The sequence below is a fragment of the Macrotis lagotis genome, chromosome 1 (assembly GCF_037893015.1).
Source record: "Macrotis lagotis isolate mMagLag1 chromosome 1, bilby.v1.9.chrom.fasta, whole genome shotgun sequence".
Taxonomy (NCBI): domain Eukaryota; kingdom Metazoa; phylum Chordata; class Mammalia; order Peramelemorphia; family Peramelidae; genus Macrotis; species Macrotis lagotis.
The window spans coordinates 497,525,983-497,549,753 of NC_133658.1; the positions used below are offsets into that span (position 1 = coordinate 497,525,983).

A 23,771-nucleotide genomic window follows, 5' to 3' on the forward strand; every position below is an offset into this window, starting at 1 on the left:
GAATATAAATTCATTTGTAAAATCTTACAAAGGATGACAGATAATTAATTATAAGTACTGGTGTCCATAAAAGCAGAGAAAAAACAGTAAAGGGTAAAGCCAATTTAAAGAAAACTTGTGAAGAAAATTAAATAAGCAAAGTTCCAAGAGTATTTGAAATGATAAGTAAAGGAAGGCAACAAACAGAAGAAAGGTGGAAAAAAATCTGTAAAGATTACTATGAGAAACTTTTCATTTCAAAGTGGTCTATGTACTTATAGACAAAGTAGATATGGCATCAAGGAAAACAAAGATGGAAAAAAACAGCTGTAGCAGACCAAATATACATAGAGGCAATCCATGATGAATGAGGTACAATTTCAAGAGAACAGTAGATCTGATATACTTCGGAAAAGATGCCAATAGCATGGAAAATATTTTAGAATGTATTAATACCACCTCCCCCCAAAAGGCAATTGAGAAAATATCAAGAACTCAATTTTACTTGCCTAGTCTCACACCTACACAAAATATTTATCTATACATGAATCAAGAGGCCTCACTACAGTGAGGCTGTGTGACCTTGGGTAAGTCATTTAACCTTGATTGCCTTTCATCCAGGGCCATCTCCAATTGTACTGATCCATATCTGGGCACTGGACCCAGATGGCTCTGGAGGAGAAAATGAGGCTGGAGATTTAGCACAGCACCTTTCTCATTCAAATTCAGTTCATTTGTTTATCATGGCATCATCTCCCTGATGTCATGGTCCTCTTCAAGAATGAAGAATATCAAGAGAATCCTCACAATAAGAGTATTAGTAAGAAACAGGTAAGATTTCACAAGTGATTTGTTACAATGGACATCTTCATTATTCTATAATTAAAAGATATAGACCACCATACATACATATATTTACATATATGTTCACATATAAACATATTATACACACATATATGTATATATATAATTTACCTATAATAACTCATTGTTCATTTTGCTAGTTGATTTCCATTTCTCTGACTTAATATGCATACTTGGGCAAATATACTTCCTTTCCTCTCTGGGCTTCAATTTTTATATCTGCAAAATAGGGAGTTGCACCTTTTAGGTCCCTTATGGTTCATTTGATCCTATGAAGAATAATGAAGAATAATTCTGACTCAAATAACCATGAAAAGTCATCATCAAGACTTTACTTGAAAACTTGAAAGAGAACTCAGTATTTTCTGGAGAAATCCATTATGATTGTTGGACAACCTTAGTTAATAGAAAAAGTAGAGGGGGGTTTTTGTTTGTTTTGCTATTTTTGAGATGAAATTCTTTGGATATTTAGACAGAACTTGTTCTTTAAAAGACATTCAGTGATAAACATTGAAATAACAGGTTTTTTAAAAAATAAAATAAATTGTATTCTGAAACAAATTCTTTCCTTTAAAAAGGCCAAAAATAAGAAGTAAAAATAACTATATCACTCTACCCCAATTCCTAAAGTGGACTTTATATGTTGTTTATTAGAGTACACAGAAATAAAAACAGGAATCTGAAAATAATGTTTTATTTGGTTCTTGTTATATCATAAATGTCAGCTATTTTCAGAAAACAAAGCCAAAATTTCACATTTTGGAATGTGGAAAAATTCACATACAAATCTTCTACAGGAACTATACAGAAATATACAAAGCATTAATCATTGTTTTTAAGAACTAGTTAGAATGCCCCACATTCTACAGTTTTGCTCAGGAATATTGTTCAAGTGAAGTACATTGTTCAAGTTCATGTGAACTGCAAAGAAGCAAGGAACTAAAAGAAAAATATTTTATAAATGTTACTTTATATATTTTGTGTCTCTTATCTACAGTAGTGCAAATATATTACAGCATGCAAGCAGTAGCTTCTAAAGAAATGAATCAAAATTATGTATACAGTATCATAAAAATAGGTATTACACCAAAATATAGACTATTCACACCTTTGGACACTGATTTTAAAATATTACTTGCATTGACTTTTGCTTTAGAGAAATGAGGGGAAGGAAATATATTAAATAATTCCTAAGCAAGTGAAGGATTACCTTCCACACTAAGCTTAAATAAAATTATATATTTAGAAGCACCGGGGACAGAGTTCTGATATTTGAAGCTAGGAAGATCCAGGATAAAGCCCTCCATCTGACACTTCACCATTGTGTGACAGAGTAAGTCATTTATCCTCTCAGTCTTCTATGCCAGAAGTGTCAAACACACAGTTCATTTCCATCAGCAACATTCCACACTGAGGCTTGGACCTGATGTCATTGGGGAAATATTTAATAAAAGAAATGAAAATGCAACAGGACATTGCTGTTGTTCAGTCATTTCAAACTCTTTGTGACCCCATTTGGGAATTTCTTGGCAAAGATACTGGAGTGGTTTGCCATTTCCTTCTCCAGCCCATTTTACAGATGAGGAAACTGAGGCAAACATGGTAAAGTGACTTGCCCAGGGTCACATAGTGTCAGAGGCTGGATTTGAACTCAGGAAGATGAGTCTTCCTGACATCAGACTGGGCATTCTATCCACCATGCCAACTCACTGTCCATACAATAGGACATAGATAATGTTTAAGATTGTTTTTTTCTAAGTCAACATGCAGCTGGCAGGGTTCTTATCTATGGTTTCTATTTTAATGGACCACATCTTTAAGTGAGTTTGAAACCACAGTCCTAGGCAATCCTTTAATACTATAAGATACAATAAAGGTGCCAACTTGCATTGATGGAAGGGGCTTTTGCACTTAATAGTTCCCTATCGTAATGCATAGGTTGAGTTTCTCTCCCATGGCACCAGTCATTTAAAAAAGGTAAAGTATCAGATACCTTAAGGTTTTCCACACACAGTTTCCTTTTAAAAAGTGACCATCTCCTTTCCTTTTTGAGAGGATAGTCAATATATTACATTTTGCAGTAATTTTTTTTTATCAAACCCAAATGTTTTAGTGGACAAAACACTAAAGTAAGAAAAACAAATTTTACAGATACTGGTTTCTTGAACCTAGAGACCACCCCAGTGTGGGTTGAAAAATAAAATAAATATATCATTTTCAGAAGCATCTAGATGCTTGGTTTGTTTTAAGGAGCACATTCTTATCTCTAAGATTCAAGGGTTTAGGGTATGTGCATATCTCATATATATATATATATGTATGTATATATATATACATACAAACACATATATACAATACATGTATATGCTTGTGTCTGTTCTACACAAGAAAGGGCATTCTATCCAAAGGTGTTCAACATTTGAACCAAGTTCTTAACGTTCATAATGGAGAATGCAACCAGATGAATATAAAGCTTTGTCTAATAGAGTATAAAGATTATTTCTTTTAATTTCAAATTTGTTTAATACATATTAAAAAGTAAAAAAGATGGGTACTAGTATGGGCGGAATATATCTGGAAGTTAAGGGAACTGACCTTAGGTGAAGTCAAAGATCAATGAGCAAAATATGGAAGAAATGATATACTTTGATGTATATATATATATGAAAACATTCTTGGAGCTGTTTAAAACCACACCTTAAAAATGATTACACTTAAAGAATGACATCAAGGGAAAAAAACCAGTAACACCTTTTTTTTTAGCAAAATTAATTATTTCTAATGAAATATAAAATGAAATGTGCACATTAGTGATATATTTACATTCACATGCAAAACTTAGTGACACCTTTGAACTTCTTTTAAAAAGAGAATCAGTCATATTCTAATTATTCATTGCATATATACTAAAGAAGAAATAGTAGCATTATCATCCAGTGAAATGTTTGTTGAAATGTATCGTGCTTTGGTGGAATGAGGGGTATAAAATATCATGCCTTTCTTTAAGATTTGACTGAAAAATTAAATGTTCAATAATTGATCTAAAATACACCTGTCATGAAATAAGTAAGAACAGAAACTCTATAGTACCTACATTAGTTATAGTAAAAGGCAGTTGATAGGTCAGATTCAATGCTATATGTCACAGAAGAATCCCTATTAAATTGTTCACTCATAGTAAATAACTAAATCAAAGCAAAACCCAGTGACTGAAGGCTTGAACTTTAGTGTAGATTTCTAGCAAAATGAGGTTCTTTTGTGTTTTAACTCCTTTTTTTTTATACTTTACAATGGTATATAGTGAAAGAATCTCACCGTTTCATTATTTTTAATATGGAAGATATTTTCCTTTTATATTAACCATCACCCCCAAAGAAGAGGGTACAAGCCCCATCCTCTGCCCTCTCTAATAAACAAAGTAGCCAATGACCTGTGGAATCATATTTAAGCAGTTGAAGGAAATCTAGTCTAACGAACTTTTCTGACTGCTACTTCTGACACTAATTTCTTTGGTTTACAATATCATTTTTAAAGATGACTTTTGATACTCTGATATCTAGTTTAGCCACAAGAATTGGGTGTGAGGGGTAGGGGGAAGAATATGGAGGAAGAGAAGGAAAATGAAACAGCGAACATCAAACTTGTTAGTGCTATGGGAGAATTATCTCCTCTTTGAGGTCAATGTGGTAGGGAATAGCTGCTGAAATAAAACTACCACAATGCAGAAATTGTGAAGATATGACAAGCCTAGATTTTATCATACACTCAGATCTCAGAGGAAAAAAAACCACAAACCTGAATTCCAATCAGGATTCTAATAAAGCCTCATAATCAAATTTACATCAGTGACAGAGAAATAATTCTTTTACATACTGCATCCTTATTAATTCCTTTTAGGTCACAAAACTTAAAGAAAAGATAGATTCCAATGTTTTCCTCAATGTCATAAAAGTTAAACAAACTTAAAGAGAGTGTCATAATCTCAAACATCCCCTAAGGAAAAATTAAACAGATTTGAATAGAAAAACTAATCTGGTTACACATTTAAGATTGAGTTTGCAAAATGCCATACTTACAAAACCACAAGGTTACATTTTAAAGTCACAACATGCTAATTGAAAAGAAGCAATTTATAAGTCATGAAGACTTGGTCTTGAGGAATTTTTCCACAAATAAAATATTTTGGGAGGTTTTTAAGTTGAATTTCTATATTCTCTTCTTTCTCTTATTTGGTTTCACATCTCAAGAATATCGAGTCTTTCATTAATACTATTATTATTCCATGAGTCAGGCTAACTATAAATAGACATAATAGCCAAAAGTTTCAGGCCCCGAGATTTGAATAATAAAAATTAATAAAAGAACACAAAATTTAAAAAATTCCAATTACAGTAGTCCTTCCTAAACAAGAAAATTAGTACTCAACATTTGTATATTTTTTCCTTCCCATGTGAGAGTACAGATCTTAAGTGAGAATTGAGAATCAAGAAAGCAAAGGAAAATTATGTTGAAAATCATGGCAGGACAAGCCCTCTGCTTTTGCTGGCAGGGAGATTTTGAAGTAAGTCAGTTCAAACTTGATCAGAAGAAAAAACAAAACTAGTCTGAGATGGGCAAAGGGCATTATTTCTTAATCATCTCAAATTAATTTCACTAAATTTTTCTTTCTTAACTAATCCAAGTACAGTCAATCAGAAAAGTCAGCACTTTTAACCAAAGATAGAAATCCAACTATACAACACAAGAGAGTGATTTAAAAAGATTAAAAAGGAATGAATTTTCAAGATAATTTCACATGAAAATTCTGCTTTTGAAGATATGGAGAAAATAGGTAGTGATGGGATAAATAAAATATTCCCTTTAAACTATGAATTCCCTTGAAAGAATTTAGGAGGCAGCACAACTAATTAGGTTTTATTTTGTTTTTAAGGGATAAAAATAGTGTCAGGACATTGCTAATCTAGTAAATTCTGTTAGGCACTATGGGCTTTAGATCAACAATGGACAGATTTTCTTAGTATTTGACTGAACACTTGCCTAAAAACAGAAAGTTTAAGATATCCATATGTCAGTTCATTCACATGACCTCATAAGTAGTCAAAAAGGGATGGCTTCCTGAACACAGAGCATGTGAATCCACAAATAGTGAAACTAAAAAAATTGTGTTGCTGTTTTACCAGAACAAAATTAAGACTAGCCACTAAGTTTTTGGTACCTTAATGAGGTAGCTGAGATGCACTTGTGGAGTGATTTGAAGAAATCATATTCCTGGGATCATTGTGTTTTTCAAGGTCACTAATAGAAGGTCACAGGGCAGCAGAGCAAGAATGGTGCAGTGGATAGAGCACAAGCCCTGGAGTCAGGAGGACCTGAGTTCAAATTTGACCTCAGACACTTAATAATTACCTAACTGTATGACCTTGGGCTAGTCATTAATAACCCCACTGTGTTGCAAAGCTTTAAAAACACATTTATTAGAATTTCTTATATATTTAAAAAAAACTAAGTTCTCTTCCCATGAGCAGTATACTTTGAAACTTTCTCTAATTCCTACTGTTTTGGTTGTAGGGGGAGGTCATAGTCCAAATAAAAGGCAAACCAATAAGCTTTGGAGATCTTGAAATATTCCATTCTTTCACATGATTGGCATGGAATTTGAAACATTTTTCTTTTGGTAGAAGACAATTCTTTGAAATTCTAAAATTATCTTTATAATCAGACTAAGACATCATCATACTAATTTCAATAGAAATCATGGGAATCATCACATAGAGCAGAAGTCAGAATCTAGGGCAAGCTGAAAGGAAGCAATGACGAGGACAATGTAAACTCATTGAGGTTAGGTAATCTATAATTTTGTATTTGTGTTCATATTATCTTAACAGTCATGTCAAACTCAAATAGAAATGGATCCCTGAAGGTCACATGTTGATTTAGAAAACCACAAATTGACATTATCTATATTATGTTTTTATTTATTTTGTTTAACATTTCCCAATAATTAGGTTGGGAGTATTATGGGCTTCATGTGACCAATGGATCTTGACTTTGACATCTCAGCCTGACAAGAATCTAATAAATATTTATTAAATTGAATCAAACTTTTCTTCTGAGAGATTCATCCTAAATAATCTAATTGACTCCACTATCAGGGTAGAAGTAGGCTTAACAAATTCCCTACAATATCCTATATCACCTTGTTACTTAATAACTGAAAGCCCAGAAAGACCTGCTATTTTTTTAGGTTTTTTCAAGGCAAATGGGGTTAAGTGGCTTGCCCAAGGCCACACAGCTAGGTAATTATTAAGTGTCTGAGACCAGATTTGAACCCAGGTACTCCTGACTCCAAGGCCGGTGCTTTATCCACTGCACCACCTAGCCGCCCCAAGACCTGCTATTTCATATAGTATCATAGAGCCTAAAAGGTGGAAAGAAGCTGAGTCTGTCTAATGTTGCATGTTCACCTTTGAATTTCCTTTGCTCTAGTTTGTGTTTTGGATTAAACAAGGAATTAAACTTCTGGAATACTTCCAAAGGAGAAGCTTCTGTTATTGAATTCTTTTACTTGGGAAGGGAAGTATGCATTATGAAACTATTCCCTGGGGCCCAATCTACCAGTTCACTCTTTTTTCTAATCAGTCACAAGCTAGGACTAATTTTTATACTTTTCAACAATAAAATTTAAAATTTAAATTACTTCTAGTAAAAACATAAACAAAAAAGCAAGAACAGCCTATATTTGCCAACCCTGCTTTAGTTAATGTATACATTTATCATCTTTGACACTTCCAGATGTTACTTATGAGATTAATTTCTCATTAATTTCCTAGCCAACCTGGAACCTTTGAAGAGCTTTATCCTAAATGTACTTATTAAATACAGAAAAAGGGATTCAAATAGTTTTGAATAAAGATAAATTTAAAAGTTCACCAAAATGATTGGAGTAAGCCAGTTCAAAACTTTTCAAGCAAAATTTATAAATTTTACATCTTCTATCTTGAGAATAAAAACATTAAAAATAAATTATATACTTTCATTTCTGCCCTATTCCTAAATAACAGATCCTGGAAGATGACAAACTGGAACCTGGATAAAAACTTAAATTGGAAGAATCTATACATGTTTCATCCTTTCCTCCTAATTGGTTTAGTAATTTAGATCAACTTAGACACATGATAGAAGTACTGATTCCCTTTCACTACACCTTTGAGAATTAGCATTTTGAGATTATAATTGATTATAAAGAAAAAATAGTACTTTAAGTGATACATGGAAGAGTACCTCTCTAGGAAAAAAAATAGACCTCCAAATTTTTTCCCTCTTTAAAAAAATGAGGCAAACTTGTCCATTTAGGAAGACAGATGGTACTTTATAAGAAATATCACATTTGCTTGTGAAGGCAATATCATAAAACATTGGAATGACATACTTCAGCAAACCACACAAAAACAGAATGTTTGAAAAACTATACTTCAAATCTAAGTATGGAGAACAGGCTTACCCCTTAAAAAGATAAAGTTACTGAAAGCACATGAATAAAATATTTTAGAGGGCTTGAAGAAAGACTATTACTCCTTTCAAAAGTAGCTTGATATAGCTATGATCACATCGATATGGGCATCCCCTCCAATAGAACAGATAATAATACATTCATGTGTTCCTATCTTGTATAATTCTTACCTATGTCTTCCCATGAATTCTTCAGATGAGTTCTAGCTAAATTCCCAGGGGATCTTTCCCTGGAACTCTTGTTATTCCACAGAGAATAGTAAAGCACATATTTCTCACCACCTTATAACTTTGATTCTTTAGAGATTATTATATGCAATGATTTTCAATTATTATATGCAATGATTTTCAATTATTATATCATTACAAAAATAGATTTTGTTTCAAAGAAAAGGTTAGGTTTGCTGAATGTGCCAGTTTCTTAAATCTATCCAGTCTAGACTTTTCCTGCTTAGTTCTCCATCTAGCTTATCTATCTGCAGTGTTTGTTCAAGATACCTGTGCTGATGGACCTAGTTAATGGGCTAAGTATCCAATTGCATTTCATTTTCAAAATAGGTATTCCTCATCTGTAATGTCTTGATTTTTGATTTAGATCCCAAAATATTATCATAAGAATGAAATACCTCTTCTATTAGAGATTCTCCAAGACAATAATAAGAATCTTTTGTGTAATATATATGACCCTGTTCATGCCTCATTTGATATCTATAATCAGTAATTGTTGAATAGTTGCCACTAGCATGATATCTATGGATCTGGTAAAAGAGTACTGAGTTTGGAAAATTCCAAATGTGTTATTTGGGCTTACTCTCTCTAGACCACAGTTTTCTCATTTGTAAAATAAGGGAGTTGAACTTGTTTGCCTCTTATCTCCCTTCTGGCTCAAAACCCACAGTTCTAACTATAACAAAGAGATACTTTAAGGCTATATTTTGCTATACCAACCTAATGCTATACATATGAACATACATTCAGTTATACATGTAAAATGAATAATGAATAGACAAAGTGGGATCCTGTAGTCTTTGTACCTTTCTTTAGGTCAGTTATATAATTATAAAGATATAATTTGCTGTAGAATATCATTTAAGAAAATTTATTTCTACCTCATATTTCAGCAAGGGTTTCTTCCATATATATACATATATATACATATATACCAATTACTTGATCTCTACCCCTTTTTCAGATGTCTTGGGAATCTAACTCTCAATGTTCTCCATGTCTGAAGTTTTGATTATGGCTGATGACTTTTTTTTTTTAACACAGGAATAAAATGGCATTACTATATTGGAGTCAAGTTACAGTGTTGTCCAACTGTGACTGATCAGACAAATACAAGCTCCACCCAAAGACTCCAACCACAGGTGAAGCACAAATAGATCATATGAACATTTGGGATGGATTCTCTACATTTGTTCTTCTCACATTTCTTTTGAACTATTTCAATTCTGTTTTGCTCATAGAGCATATCACTTCTCTGATAAGGCCTCATCATGTTGGGTGGTCCTGTGCCAGAGTTTACCATATTATGCAATCAATTCCAATTCCAATTCCAAATCAATCAATTCTGACTACCATGTGAGTGCTTGTCCTGTGTATTTTCCATTAAATAGTCTTTCAGGTACATATACCTTTGGCATTTGAATAATGTGGCTAACCCATCAGAGTTGTGCTCTCTCAAGTAGATTTTGAACGCTTGGCAGTTTAGTTCAAGAAAGAATTTCTGGGGTCTAGGGGAGCTATAGCATGCACAGTGACCAAGCTCCAGTAAACTATATTGAGGGAAACTGAGGGGGTCTCATACTCTTATACTCCTCAGCAGAGTTAGAAGTGTGACTGCCCCAAGCATGTCTAAAGTTATAAAGGAGGTTAAAAAAATAAAACTTTAGGGAAATCATTATTTGGAAGACTTGATTGCTTTTGAAATAAAAGAAAACCTGAACAAAAGAGGACAGTACTTGACATACACACACACACACACACACACACACACACAAAGACACCTGGAGAAAAAGTTTCCAGATTGTGTTGAGCTAATTCATGGATGACAGACTTGACAATAAGGGTTCTTCAAAAGAAAATCTTCATATCCTCAAGCAAGTTATTATGAGAAAAGAAAGAGCAGTTCTCCCTTTCTCTAATTTTGCTTTGATCAGATTGTTCATGAGATCTTTGTATTTGCTTCTGCATTATTTCTCTTTATTTCTAAGGCAAATCTATTCTACAATTACGTATTTCAGGGTACTTTCCAGAAATAAGTTCATTCCTTAATATTAACAAATACTTTTTTTATTAGTCAAGACATATACATGGAACCCAATGCATAAAATGCAAAAGGATATCCATGTATTTATCAACTAATTCATTCCATATTTTCTTTCAGTAAATATTCAGGGGTTTTTTAACCCCCTTTCTAGGGAAGAAAAAAATTAGAGAAGGAAAAAATTAGTTTCGAATACTACCAAAATTACAAAACCTGGCTAGCAGTATTGGTATTTTGATATTCGAGGATATTTGAAGGTGTCACTAAGAAGTAATAGCAACCTGAGCACATTAGTTTTTAAAAGCATTATAAGTTATTGTCTGGCTGTAGATGAGCCAGAGGCACTATTTACTAACTCCCATTCAATCAGCAATGTAGTTTGCCTAACTTACCAACACATTGTTATGTTACTATATGAAACAATTAAATGAAAAGGCTTCATTGATTTTTTTTAAAACACTGGAAGTAACCTTGGAAATAATCTAGCTCAAATTCCATATTTTACAAATGAGTATATAGTGAGACTGAAAGAGGTAAAGAGACTTGTCTATTAACACAATACTTCACTAAAAAGATCTTGATTTACATTGGATAGCCCACCATCTTTTATAGTGGTCAGGAAATATATGTATAATATGTGTACAATACAATTGTTGAAATCTAATTTATCAGATATTCCCTGGAATTCCTGTAAGTCATATTTCCACTCCAAAGGATTCTATATAATTTTCCTACAATGTGATTGGATGCAAATAACCACCATAGGCCTCAAAGTTTCTAAAGTGAAATGGCAGTAGTGCCCCATGAAAGGGCTACAATAACTTCCCTTTTGTGAAATGCAGCTGAGATTCATTGAAAAAAGGGGTTAGTAAAATTAATCAGAAGTACATAATCTGCTCCAGAAAATACCCTTATAAATATCCCAACCACTTCCACACAAGTTACAATGATTGCTAATGAAATACAGTAAACATATGGTCTAGAATAGCAATTTTGCATTCACAGTCTTAACCTAAAGTTCACTTTTAAATTGAACCGTTAAATATGTTTTTCCTCTGCAGTGGTCTGATCCATCAAAGAAGCATACTATCCATAGAAGTGAAAGGGTTATTATTGTTTACCATTTGACACATGAAGTATCTGGAAGATAATTTTATTTCAGATGAGTTGGTCAAGTTTTATATTTATTTCCCTTGTCTTTTTTTAAAAGTTTATACTAAGTATGTTATGATAATTTTAAATATGTTTTAAAGGTATATGACTCAACCTGAAATCTTTTTTAAACCTTTCACAAATTCTGAACCTTAAACAACACCAATTTGTTACTCTGAGACTCCTTCAAATACAATTCTTTAATCTATTTTCCACAAATAATATTTAAAAGTCACATTTTCTTGAATGTTAATGAGTTTTGTACATTTTTGGCATGGAAAGTTACTTAATAAAAATAGTCTTAAGGAGACAAATCTTAGAAAATTGAAACTTTTTTTAAATAAAGAAAAATAAAGAGAAATACAACCCTGTGTTCCAGCTGCCTCTCTCCCCATCCTGGTATATATAGTAATCAGTTCCTGAAAAATTTCTCCATGAAGAAGTTGCTTTATAATTCCATGTCCAGGACCTGAAGTCATCTTGTCATAAAGAAGGATTTTATAAAGAAAACATCCAGTCATCAGTATTATTTTAGGTACAACATCCTTGAGTATTAAGTTCTGCTTTTTTTTTTTTAAAAGAACTCTTCTATATCTTCTTACTATTTATAATTATAAAGGACAATGGAGAGTTGACCCAACTCAACTGGACTGAGAAGTTGAATACTTGACATCCAGAAATGCAATATTGTTTTTAAGAGTTGGGCAAGATACTGACCTGAAAACACAAGACAGGTGTTTTAAACTGCAACTTCTAATTTTCTCCCTACTGGAATCTTTTACCTCTCAGCTCGGATTTTATATCGAAGGACAAAATAGGCAATGAGGCGAAGGGAAATGAAGAAAATCCCAAGAACAATAAAGTCCAAGTAAAGTTTGGCATTTTCCACATCCAATTCTTTCAGTATGGCTTCTGATTTCTGAAAGTGGCAAGTCTCTTCAAGGTCACAATGAAGATCTTCTCTATCCAAACCATATATGGAGAGAATGACTCCCTCAAACCCATACCTAGAAAGGATTGATTATAAAATGAAGAATTAAGCCATCACACTAGGTTAAACCACTTTGTTCATTACACTAATCTAGAATTTTAGAATTTTAAAGCTGGAGTGATGCTAAAATTCTTTTGTCTGACCTTATTTTGTAAATAAGAAAATTGAGGCAAAGATTATTAAAAAAAGTTACTTGTTACAGCTAAGTCAACCAAGCTGCTTGTACAGCTACATAGTGTCTGAACCTTCACTACAACATTGTTTTCCTGATAACCCAATCTAGTACTCTTTCTGTTACACTAATCTAACAGATTCTCCACACTTTTCTCATTTATTGGAAGGATAATTTATCTATATATTTTGTCTTTTGCATAGATTTCATTCTCTTTTCTCCTATTCCAAGTACATTTAACATTCTAACATATTCTGCTCATATATATATATATATATATTTTGTCTCTGCTCACAGACATACACATATTTAATTGTCTCTCTACTATCATTATTTGGGTGTCTTTCTCATCCTTCTATCATTACTTATCTTTCTTTTAAAGAAAATTCTCTACTAGTATAGCTAAAGTTGATCAGTAAGAATAAAGCAACTTGGTTTCAAAAAATAAAAAGGCTCTGATAATGGAACATAGCAGCACTATGTTCATGGAAAAGAGGTTGGGGTCTAGTAGGAAACAATATTGTATATATTATCTAATAAATTCAATGAATTAGAAGCTTTAGTTTAATTTTTTTCTTATAAGTGAGAATTCAGTTTGGAGATTGGATGGACCTTTTTCCCCCCCTTAAGTTTTCAATGGAACTAATTATTTTGCTGGAAATTGCTCTTTATTCTTTTCCTGTAACTATAGTTACTTTACTTTGGTTTCTTTCTTACTGTTATTGAGGAGTATTTGGAAATAATTTTTAATTTGATCATCTTTGGAACACTTCCAAGTAGATATCTTGGAGTCTTGGTTCTTTTAGCTATGTGATTTTGGAGAACTTTTCAATTACATTAATTTCTAAAATGAGGGCAATTAATTAGATTGAGATTCTTACTCAGGGGTCCATGGTCCCCAAGAAGTCAATGGATAAATTTTACAGAGTCTGTAAATTTGGATAGGAAGGGAAAAAAAACCTTTATTTTAATATACTTGGTTTTAGTTATAATTTTAAGAGTTTTATTTTATGAATTTAAAAACATTATTTTAAAAAGGAATCCCAAGGCTTTACCACACTGACACAGAGATTCATACAAAAAAGGGTAAGAACTCTTAGATTAGATGATTAAAAGCACTGCCAACATTCTACAATTCTAGGACAAAGTTATGGGAAGTTTTATATCAATCTATTTAATCTTCTTTATTTTATAAGGGTAAAAAACACCCCACAAGCATGTGGGCATTTGATTGGAAAAAGGCATTTCTATCTGATAAAATGAAGATTTTGATAGCTTTGGCAAATGCTTACAGCATTAATTATAGAACAACTGCAATTATAACAGTCATTGAGAGTTAAAAATAAAGACAAATTAATTTGTTTCCCATACATTACCTGACATAGGAAATATAGGACATCCACTGCAGATATGCTGGAATGGTATCAAAACTGACAAAGAATCCTGAGAAAAGGAGGACTGGGATAGCTGTCACAGGACCTACAAATGTTGCCACCTATACAAAATAGTAGAAAAAAAACCCAGAGAAAGCTGATTTTTAAGTACACATAGATGAAAATCAGATGTTTTAACTTTTTTTCCTTAACAATATAACAAATATGAAATATACATGTTAAACATGGAAGACATTATTCTAGGCACTGGTTATTTAAGAGAGACAAGAATGAAATGGTTTCATTTCTCAAAAGGAGACAATTATATACTACTTGGAAGGTAAAACATGTAAGAAAATATAAGTAGTTTGAAGGATATTGGTAAAGACTTTACAGAAGGTATGATACCTGAGCTGTACCTTGAAGAAAGAATCCAAGAGATGAAGATTAAGAGGAAATACATTCAAGGAAAAGGAGTTGCCCTTCTTTAAATGTACAGAAACAGAAAAGCTCCTAAATTAGGGAAATATTGAGAAATTTGACAAGTCAAACTAAAGATGGCAGAAAGAGAATAATATGAAATAAACTGAAATGATATATAAACACATGTTCTGAATTTATTCTCTGAACATCCACAACCACCCAAAGAATAGGTCTCCAGATTTAGTATGAGAACTTTGAAAGTTTTAGGGGATTTCAAAGGACTAAAGGAAAGGGTTTCTTTATAATCATGAACGTTCACTGATATGCTTTTCATTGAATATTAATTGATATCAAATAGCCTGTCCAACTTAGCTTTTCAAAACAGGTAATAGTAATGTGATATGATAAGAAGAGTTAATATAAAACATCCCTACTAAGGGCGGCTAGCTGGTGCAGTGGATAGAGTACCAGCTTTGGAGTCAGGAGTACCTGGGTTCAAATCCGACCTCAGACACTTAATAATTACCTAGCCGTGTGACCTTGGGCAAGCCACTAAACCCCATTGCCTTGCAAAATCTAAAAAACCTGCCCCCCCAAAAAAAACCATCCCTCCTTCCACCAAAATTACAGACTCTCCAATAATTAAAGGCAGAGTCCAGAGGAAAAGGACTCGAGCTTATAGAGTTCATTTGACAAAAAAACATAAACAGATTCTGGGAAGTCACCTGTTAGCATGCTCCAGGTGCTCCCCTTAGGGGTGGTATGAATTTCACCTGGGCTACTTGAAGGGAAACTCCACACATATTCAGGATTCTCACCAGGTATTTCTTTCAACACAGAAAAGTGAACTTTTCTTTCCTTTTTTCTTTTATTTATTGTTTTGATTTGAGGAAGAGGCCACTTGCAAAAGCTAAAATAGGCAGTGACTTATAAGAACATTATAAAATGATTTTTATTAAATTGGTTCATCACATATTTGGAAGTTTGGAAGACTGTCAGATACTAGATTTGATAATGAACTTTTCCTGACACTCTTAAAATTGAAGGCACAAGGGAAGCATTTAAAAGATGAATGCAAGAGATGAAGATTAAGAGGAAATATATTCAAGGAAATGACTAGACAGTTGGTAATGCAGTAGATAGAGTACTAGGCCAGCTCTCAGGAAGTCCTGACAGCCTCAGATACTTGATCTATGACCTTGGGCAAGTCACTTAACCTCTGCTTCAGCTTCCTCAAATGTAAAGGGGACTAATAACACCTACCTCACAAGATTGTTGTATGGATCAAAATATTTGTAAAAAAACACTTAGTATATAAATGCATATTCTCTTCTCACCAACTCCTTTGCTCCTTCCTTCAAGTCGTTAGATAGACATTTAGGATTTGATATAGACTTTACCAAACATATTAAGGACAACTGTTAATAATCTTGGGAGAAGAGGGTAAAAATGGGGATTGATTAATTAATCCCTACCTCCACTTAAAGTAACTAACTGTTGCCTTGCCATATTATATTACATAAGACTACATCTATTGAATCATTCAATCACTCCAAGTTATTTAACTATTACATGTCAAATCCCCTCATGATCTGCAGATTTTGTATAACAGAGGAACAGAGGTCAGAATTCAACCCAGGTATTCAAGTTTCTAACAGAATAGATAGAAAAGTCATTCCAGCCAGCCCTTGAGAGTTTGTTGCAGGTTGGAGAGAGGTAGAGTGTCCCCCCCCCCCCTTCCTCCTCCTTGTTCTGATCAGAGGTTGACCTTGTGAACTTCATAGAATTGGAACTGGACTTCTCATTAGTGTCCTGGCAGTGCCCTGGGAGAGCAGCAACTGGCAGCAGTGTCTTCATTGTGAACTGAGGATAAACTAGAAACATGGAGGGATGGCAGCTTCAAGATTCTACAAGTAAACCCAGAAGAAAACTACATCAAACCTAATCATGTCACCCCATCAAGTGAGATAATAGGTAATTTTGGATTGGGTTTTTGTTTTTTTCAGTAAAAGAAATGTATTATATAACTTCCTCATACTCTGCTTCAAGTTCCTCATCCATAAAATGGGGATAATAATCACCTATGTTCTTCCAAAACTGTTGTGAAGATCAAATGCAGTAATATTTGTAAAGTGGTTAGCATATTTGCCTGGTATATTCTAGGTACTTAATAAATGCTTGTTTCTTTCTGGCCCCTCTACTCTGGATCCAAACACAAAGGCAAAGTTTAATCATTAACCCAATTCATAAAGGAAAAGAAAATCAAGTTTCCTGTCTCAGAAGAAAATCTCAGTCTCTAAGGAGATCCCAGAATATGTAGAACTCTTTCCATGTAGCTTAAGAACCTGGAATAGATTTGAAGTCACCCCTCACCTATTAAGGGAGAAACCAAACTGTCCAGGTGAAAACACTTCCATGATTCCTTCAGTGAATAAGATCATAGAACTGTCCTAGGAAAAAATTTTCTAAAAATTCTTTTCTATGCAGGTATAACAAAATTTTGCCAGGGATTCTTGTACCAGAGGCAATCCTGTTTGAAGTCTGGACAAATTTTCTTTACATTCTGTATACTAAAGGTCACCCAGAGTTTCCCTCAAAGGATTTCTATTAGTGATAGTAATTCAAATGCAGTTTCTAACTGACCTCTCACTATAGCAAATAGCTTCCCTTAGAGTAAAAAAAAAAATACTCAGAAAAGTCTTCAAAAGATGGAGAACATTCCTAAAAGGGATTAAGTACTTAAAGGTTGATTATTCAGTCTCTGGGACATTTTACAGACTTATAGTCAGAGAAATTATCTAGAATCATGAATAAAAAAAAAATTTCTAAAACCATGTAAAAAGTAAAAAAGAAGTATATGAACAATTTTGAGTTAATATGGCATGCTTTAGTGAATTCTGCATTGGTATTTTAGGAATGTATAATAAATTCTTTTCATAATGCTTACAATACTCATATTGTGTAGCAATACAAGTATTAATAAGTATTAACAAATTAACAATTTAATTAATAAGTAATAATAGATAAGCATATAAGCATTTGAAAGTCATTTTAAAAAACTAGTTTGACTTATAAGAAAACATAATAGAACATTAGCTGCAGTCTAAGCAACAGAAGAAAAAAATACCATTTTTTCTAGTGAATTATGAAAAGTAGAGTATCAAATAAAAAATAAGAGTCCTAGTTGAAGATTCTCTCTAGTGGGTCCTGTAAGTGCAAAGGGCCCAATATTTATCTGGGACAGGCCCCATTATGTAACAGTACTCTGGACTTAACTCTCCCCACTCCCTGCTTACACTGGCAGTTCAGATCCCCAGAGTAGCTAGATTCTTATCTTCTGTGTCAAATTTGTGGTAGGCTGCAAGCAGTCACAAAAACTGTGATTCTTTTCTATTTGAGTTTGATATCACTGTTCTAAGGAACCCTGAAGGGCTGGAAGAATGTCTTTATAATTCTGTGGCTCATAAGCACCTGCTGGTGTGCTTCACTTTATCAATTGATATAAATATGACTGCCCTCTGACTTAATTAGCTGTGAATGTAAATGAGCATTTACTAAGTAAAGAAAAAATTTATCTAAAACATTCTTCCAAATACATCAGCAATGATGTACAGAAATGAAGGGAAAGGAAATGCAAACTTAGGGTGCTCATGTGCCAGAAGGGTAAACTAACAGAAACTCAAAATCCTGAAGCTGTTCTCCCATGAAATAAGCACTTTTCTCCTGGGATACTTGCAAAGTCATTAAACTGGCTTTCCTCAGTGTTTCTAGCTTGTCCTCAGTTTCTAATACAGATCCAGTTGCCAAGGCAAGATAGGAAATCCTAACCTTCCCACCCACCGAGGTTCACAAGGTCATTGTGGGCAAATTGGAGGGAGGAGAGGATGCTCTAAGCACTTCCCCCACAGTGCCAACTATTCCACTCAGGTGCTTGGAGACAATGGCTCTCTATTAATGCCTGCTAGACTCTTGAATGTCTAATTCTGAGATTACTACATTAAATAAAATCTACAATAATGTGGAGTGAGTATTCATTTATCATGATGACTTGGACTGATTGAAATGATTTGATTGTTTTCTTGTCTGATAAAGGCAATAGGGCTAGTTACTTTCTTTAAGGGGACTTGGGGGGAGTATTGACTTTAAATGATCATTTGACTCAACTCCCACACGTACATTTAAATTAGAATTAAATTATGGAGGATTCCCCCAAAATAAAAATGGAGCAGTTTATAATTTACACTTGAGGCAATAGGGAATCACTTTTTTGTGTTTTGTTTTTTGGACAGGGAACTAACATGTTTGGAATAAAAAATGAATGAATAAAAAGCATTTAACATGTCTCCCCTATTTGCTTAGTTCTGGGGATACAAATAGAAAAGTGGGACAGTCCTTGTCCTCAAATAGATTACATTCAAATAGAGGGGAGACTACACATATTTGAACAATGGTGGTCAGCTGTAACTATTGATTATTTTGTTGTTTCACATGTATTTTTATTTCTAAAGCAACAGTTGGAAAATGAGGTGCTATGTACTTGATCACAGAGAAAAGGAAAAGATTCCAAAGGGGGGGATAGGGAGGTGGGAGAATAGGGAGGTGATCAAATAGATGGGATGTGACTCTGGATGGGAGTAGTTAGAAAATAAATAAGTCTGTATGAATCATGAATTTTTTTAGCCATAGGACAGGAATTCCAAAGCTGAGTTGATTAACTTATAGCTCAAGAAAATTATTTTGGCAGCTGTGTGGAGGATGAATTAGAAGGGAAGAGACATGGAACAAATATTCCAGGTGAAAAGTGATGTAGGCCTAAAGTAGGGTGGTGACGGATTTGAGTAAAGGGAATAGGAGGGAGAGATATTGTGGAGATAGAATTTTTAAGATTTGGAAAACAGATATAAAGATGATGGCATGGAATAAGTTAAAGATGATGCTGAGATTTCGAGCCTTCATTATTAGGAGAAACTTTTGGTTCTTGATATAGGTTTAGGGGAACTGATGAAGGGCATGTTAAGTTCAAGATGCCTACATCTTGAAATCAGAATGGAGATGTCCTGAAGGCAGATAAAAATAGAGGTCTGGAAAAGTCACTTAAATCTGTTTGCCTCAGTTTCCCCAAATATATAATAATAGCAGCTATCTACTTGGGTTGATGTGAGGATTAAATGAAATGATATTTTAATATGTTTGAGACATTGTATGACATTACTAACAAATACTAACAAAATGTAGCTATTATTATTATTATTATTATTATTGTTACTGATGAGAAAATAAGAATTGTTTCTTCCCTATGAAATTCTTTTCAAAAAAGAAAAGAACTTTTCAAAAGGGAAATAAGTACATCACTTAGAATTTAAGTTATAATTATGTATTGATCAGAGTACTGAGAAAACAGCATTACTGTTTCATATTTTGTAGTAAAAGAAGTCAGAGTAATTATGTTGATTTTATGTGCAGAGGTTCATCTACTCTTGCAGAAGTGATGGCTAGAAGATTTAAAATGTCAATCTCCAGCTGAAATACTTTATTTTTGACCCTTTGGTGTTCATTATACATTTTTCAGAACTTTCCTCAATCTCATTTATAACAAAGTATTTGAATCTTTTCCTGGAAACTTGATTCTTTCATTGGTCAGTTTGATATAGTATTTCTATCTAGAAATCAAGCTTTACTTACAGTTTTCAAAAAGTTGAACTACAATGAAGATGTAAGTATTCTTTTGATAGGTTACCTATTAGGCCTTCTGATCAATTGTTTTTTGTTATCAATTATATTTTGTTATTGTTCAGTCACATCTAACTCTGATTCCACTTGGAGTTTTCTTGGCAAAGATACTAGAGTGCTCTGCCATTTCCTTCTTTAGCTTAGATTATAGATGAGGAAACTGAGGCAATTAGGGTCTAAGTGACTAGCCCAGAATCACATAGCTAGTAAAGGTTGGAGGCTAGATTTTAATTCAGGAAGATAAATCTTCTGGACTCAAGTCAGCACTATATCCACTGTGCCCCCTGGTTGTCCAAGGACAAAAGTTGATTTATAGCCCAGACAAAATAATAGATTGTTCTAAAGGGCATTTTAATAACATGGTTCATTTAGGTTTTAACAACATAATAGTTCACAAGGAGAAAACTAGGAAGTTAAATATAAAAGAGCAGGGCTTTCCTATATAAAAGAGTCTACTTCCAGAGGCCAAGGCTTGAATAGATCATTTACTTATGAAGAGGTCACTGAGATAATGAACTTTCCTTCTCAATTCAAATTGCATTCATTCCTTTGTCTCTAACTGCATATTAGGCTTATCAAGTTTCCATTCACCATTAAAAATAGGTACACCAAAAGTACTTGCCTTCCTGAGTTCAAATCTGACCTCAGATACTAAATAATTAATCACCTGTGTGACCTTGGGCAACTCACTTGGCTCCATTTGCATAGCAAAAAACAAAAAATGTACTTACCTAGATGCAACCAAATTATTTTATCAATTATAAGGTGGTCGTATTTGGCATGAGTTGTATAATCTTTATGGAGATCTTTTTTAAAGTTCATGTAGCCCTATGACCCTGATATTACTGAGGAATAAATTTTTAATAATTATTATAAATGCAGAGTCTTTTTTCTACTATCAACTGGTGATAAAGGAAATTTTACAACATCAGTTTCTTAGGAGTAATAAGAATTGGGAATTAAAAAATCAAGAAAATAGAAAAAATGACTTGGAAAAAAATTTACAAGAAATGCCTCAGAGAAAAATGCAGATTGGACACAAGTTAACAAAAACTGTTACAAAAGTTAAAATAGCTGTTAAAGAGGGAACTAAAGTTTTATTTAAAAAAACAAATAAGAACAGTAGAGGAAAAGAAAAGAAACAGCTGAAAAGAAAGTTAACAATTTGGAAAAAGAAGTACAAAAACCTTTAATTTTTAAAAACTGAAATTGGCCAAATGGAAGCTAATGATTTCATACCACATAAATCTTGAAGGAGAAATATCTGCCTACTTTTTAATATTAAGAAAATATTATTTGTGCCTAATATTTTCTGAGGGTTTTCTCTGATTCAGATTATTTTGCATATGACCCTCCAATGTAAATTTCAATTGTTCAACATAATTCCATTGTAAAATGTAAATTCACCAAGATAAGAACAATCTCCATCCTTACCTCTCCCTCTCCTCCAGCTTCCTGCCTCTCAATCTTCCTATGTGACTATCTGACCCCTGTCAAATAAAGAGGGTGAATCATTCTGACTCTTCCTAGCACAAGATGTGAACAAGACTATAAAAGTTTGACCCAGATTCTTCTCCATGCCCTATTCACTTTGGTCTAACATAGCTATTTTTTATGGCTACTTCCCTTTCCTTTCTCCCTTTCCCTTAGGCATACTTTCCTCAACCTTTGTTATTTAGTCTGTCCAGATAAAGTCTAATCGGTGAATTTTGCAGGTGTGTGAATTAAAAATCTGAGCTTTTACACCTCTGGGGTCAGTCCTAAGCTTCTAACTTCCAAGAACCCTGATTTTGGGACTCTTTCTCTGGCAGCACTGCCAAATTCTCCATCATCATCATTAAGAAAGGATAAAGCAAAGTTGAATCTCATTGGGAAAAAAACTGACATTGAAGAGATTATTTAAGAAAAACTGGACTTCCTGAAAGCCATGGACAACAACAAAGAATCTAGACATCATATTTCAGTCATAAAAGAAAACTGTCCAAATATCTTAGAACCAGAGAAGAAGGTAGAAAAACTCCTCGTCACCTCTGGAAAGAAACCTGAAAATGAAAACCCCCAGGAGTATTATTGAAAAAATCCAGAGCTTTTAGGTTAATGAAAAAATATTGTAAACTGCCAGAAAGAATGAAGTACTGAGTTGCTTCAATCAGGACCACGCAAGACAAGCTGAGAGTTTGGATTATGATATTCCAGAAAGTGAAGGAAGTAAAAGATCTAGATTTATAACCAAAAATAACCCACCCAGAAAAACTATGTATAGTCAGTCCTATAGGAGGGAAATGGATCTTTATTGAAATAGAGGACTTCTAAGCATTTCTGATGAAAAGGCCAAAGCTGAGTAGAAAATTTGACACATAAACACAGGAATCAAAAGAAGCATGAAAAGGTAAACATGAATGAGAAATTATAAGGACCAAGAAAATTATAATATTTTAATTCTTATATAGAGAAATGATACATGTAATCATTCTGAACTTTGTTTCCCAGGGGTCATAGAAAAAGTATAATTAGACAGATGTTTGAGTATGATTCTGTTGTGTTTGGATCATCCTTAAAGAAGGAAGGAATGAGTGGGGAAGATGAAAGCACTGAGAAAAGAGGGAAAGGAGAGGAAAAATAGGGAAAATTATCTCCTACAAATAGGTTGCACAAGGAACAATACACAACCGGGAGAGGGAAGTGGAGGGAATGAGCAATACTTGAAACTTGCTTTCATCTAAGCTGGTTAAAGGAAGCAAGTATATATATATATATATATATATATATACATATACATATATATATTATATATATATATACACATATATATGTATATGTATGTGTATATGTATGTGTATAGTTGGGTACAGCAATACATTTAACTGACCAGAGAAATAGGAAGGAAATGGATTAAAGGGAAATGGTAGAAAGAAAAAAAAGTAAATTTAGGAGGACAATAAGAGACAAAGTAAACTCTTAAAGAGGGGACAAGGGGAAAAAAAGAGAAGGATGCTTAAGAGAATAGGATAGAAGGGCATATGGTTAGCAATCAGAATTATGAGTGTAGTTGGGATGAATTCACTATAAAGTGAAACAGGACACCAAAGTGAATTAGAGAACCAGAATTCAACAAAATATTATTTACAAGAAACACATTTGAAACAGAAGGAAGAGTTAAAATAAAAGACTGAAATTGAAGCTACTACATTTCAAATGAAGTTAAAAAAGATCATGGGTAGCAAACACAATCTCAGCAAAGTAAAAAAAAAATAGATCTCCTTAAAAGTAATAAATGGGCAAAGTACATTTTGATAAAAGATACTATAG

At 33.3% G+C, this 23,771-nt stretch overlaps 1 protein-coding gene across 1 annotated transcript in view; it reads right to left on the reverse strand.

Moving 5' to 3' along the window:
• Positions 1–1,528: 1,528 nt before the first annotated feature.
• Positions 1,529–23,771, reverse strand: part of ABCG1 (ATP binding cassette subfamily G member 1) — a 110,818-nt gene continuing 88,575 nt past the window's right edge. The window contains exons 14-15 of the mRNA XM_074213916.1: positions 14,313–14,431; positions 1,529–12,780 (exon numbers count right to left, since the gene is read on the reverse strand). Of these exons, the coding sequence (XP_074070017.1) occupies positions 12,552–12,780; positions 14,313–14,431 (348 nt within the window). The 3' untranslated portion in view covers positions 1,529–12,551. The remainder of the gene's footprint in view (positions 12,781–14,312; positions 14,432–23,771) is intronic.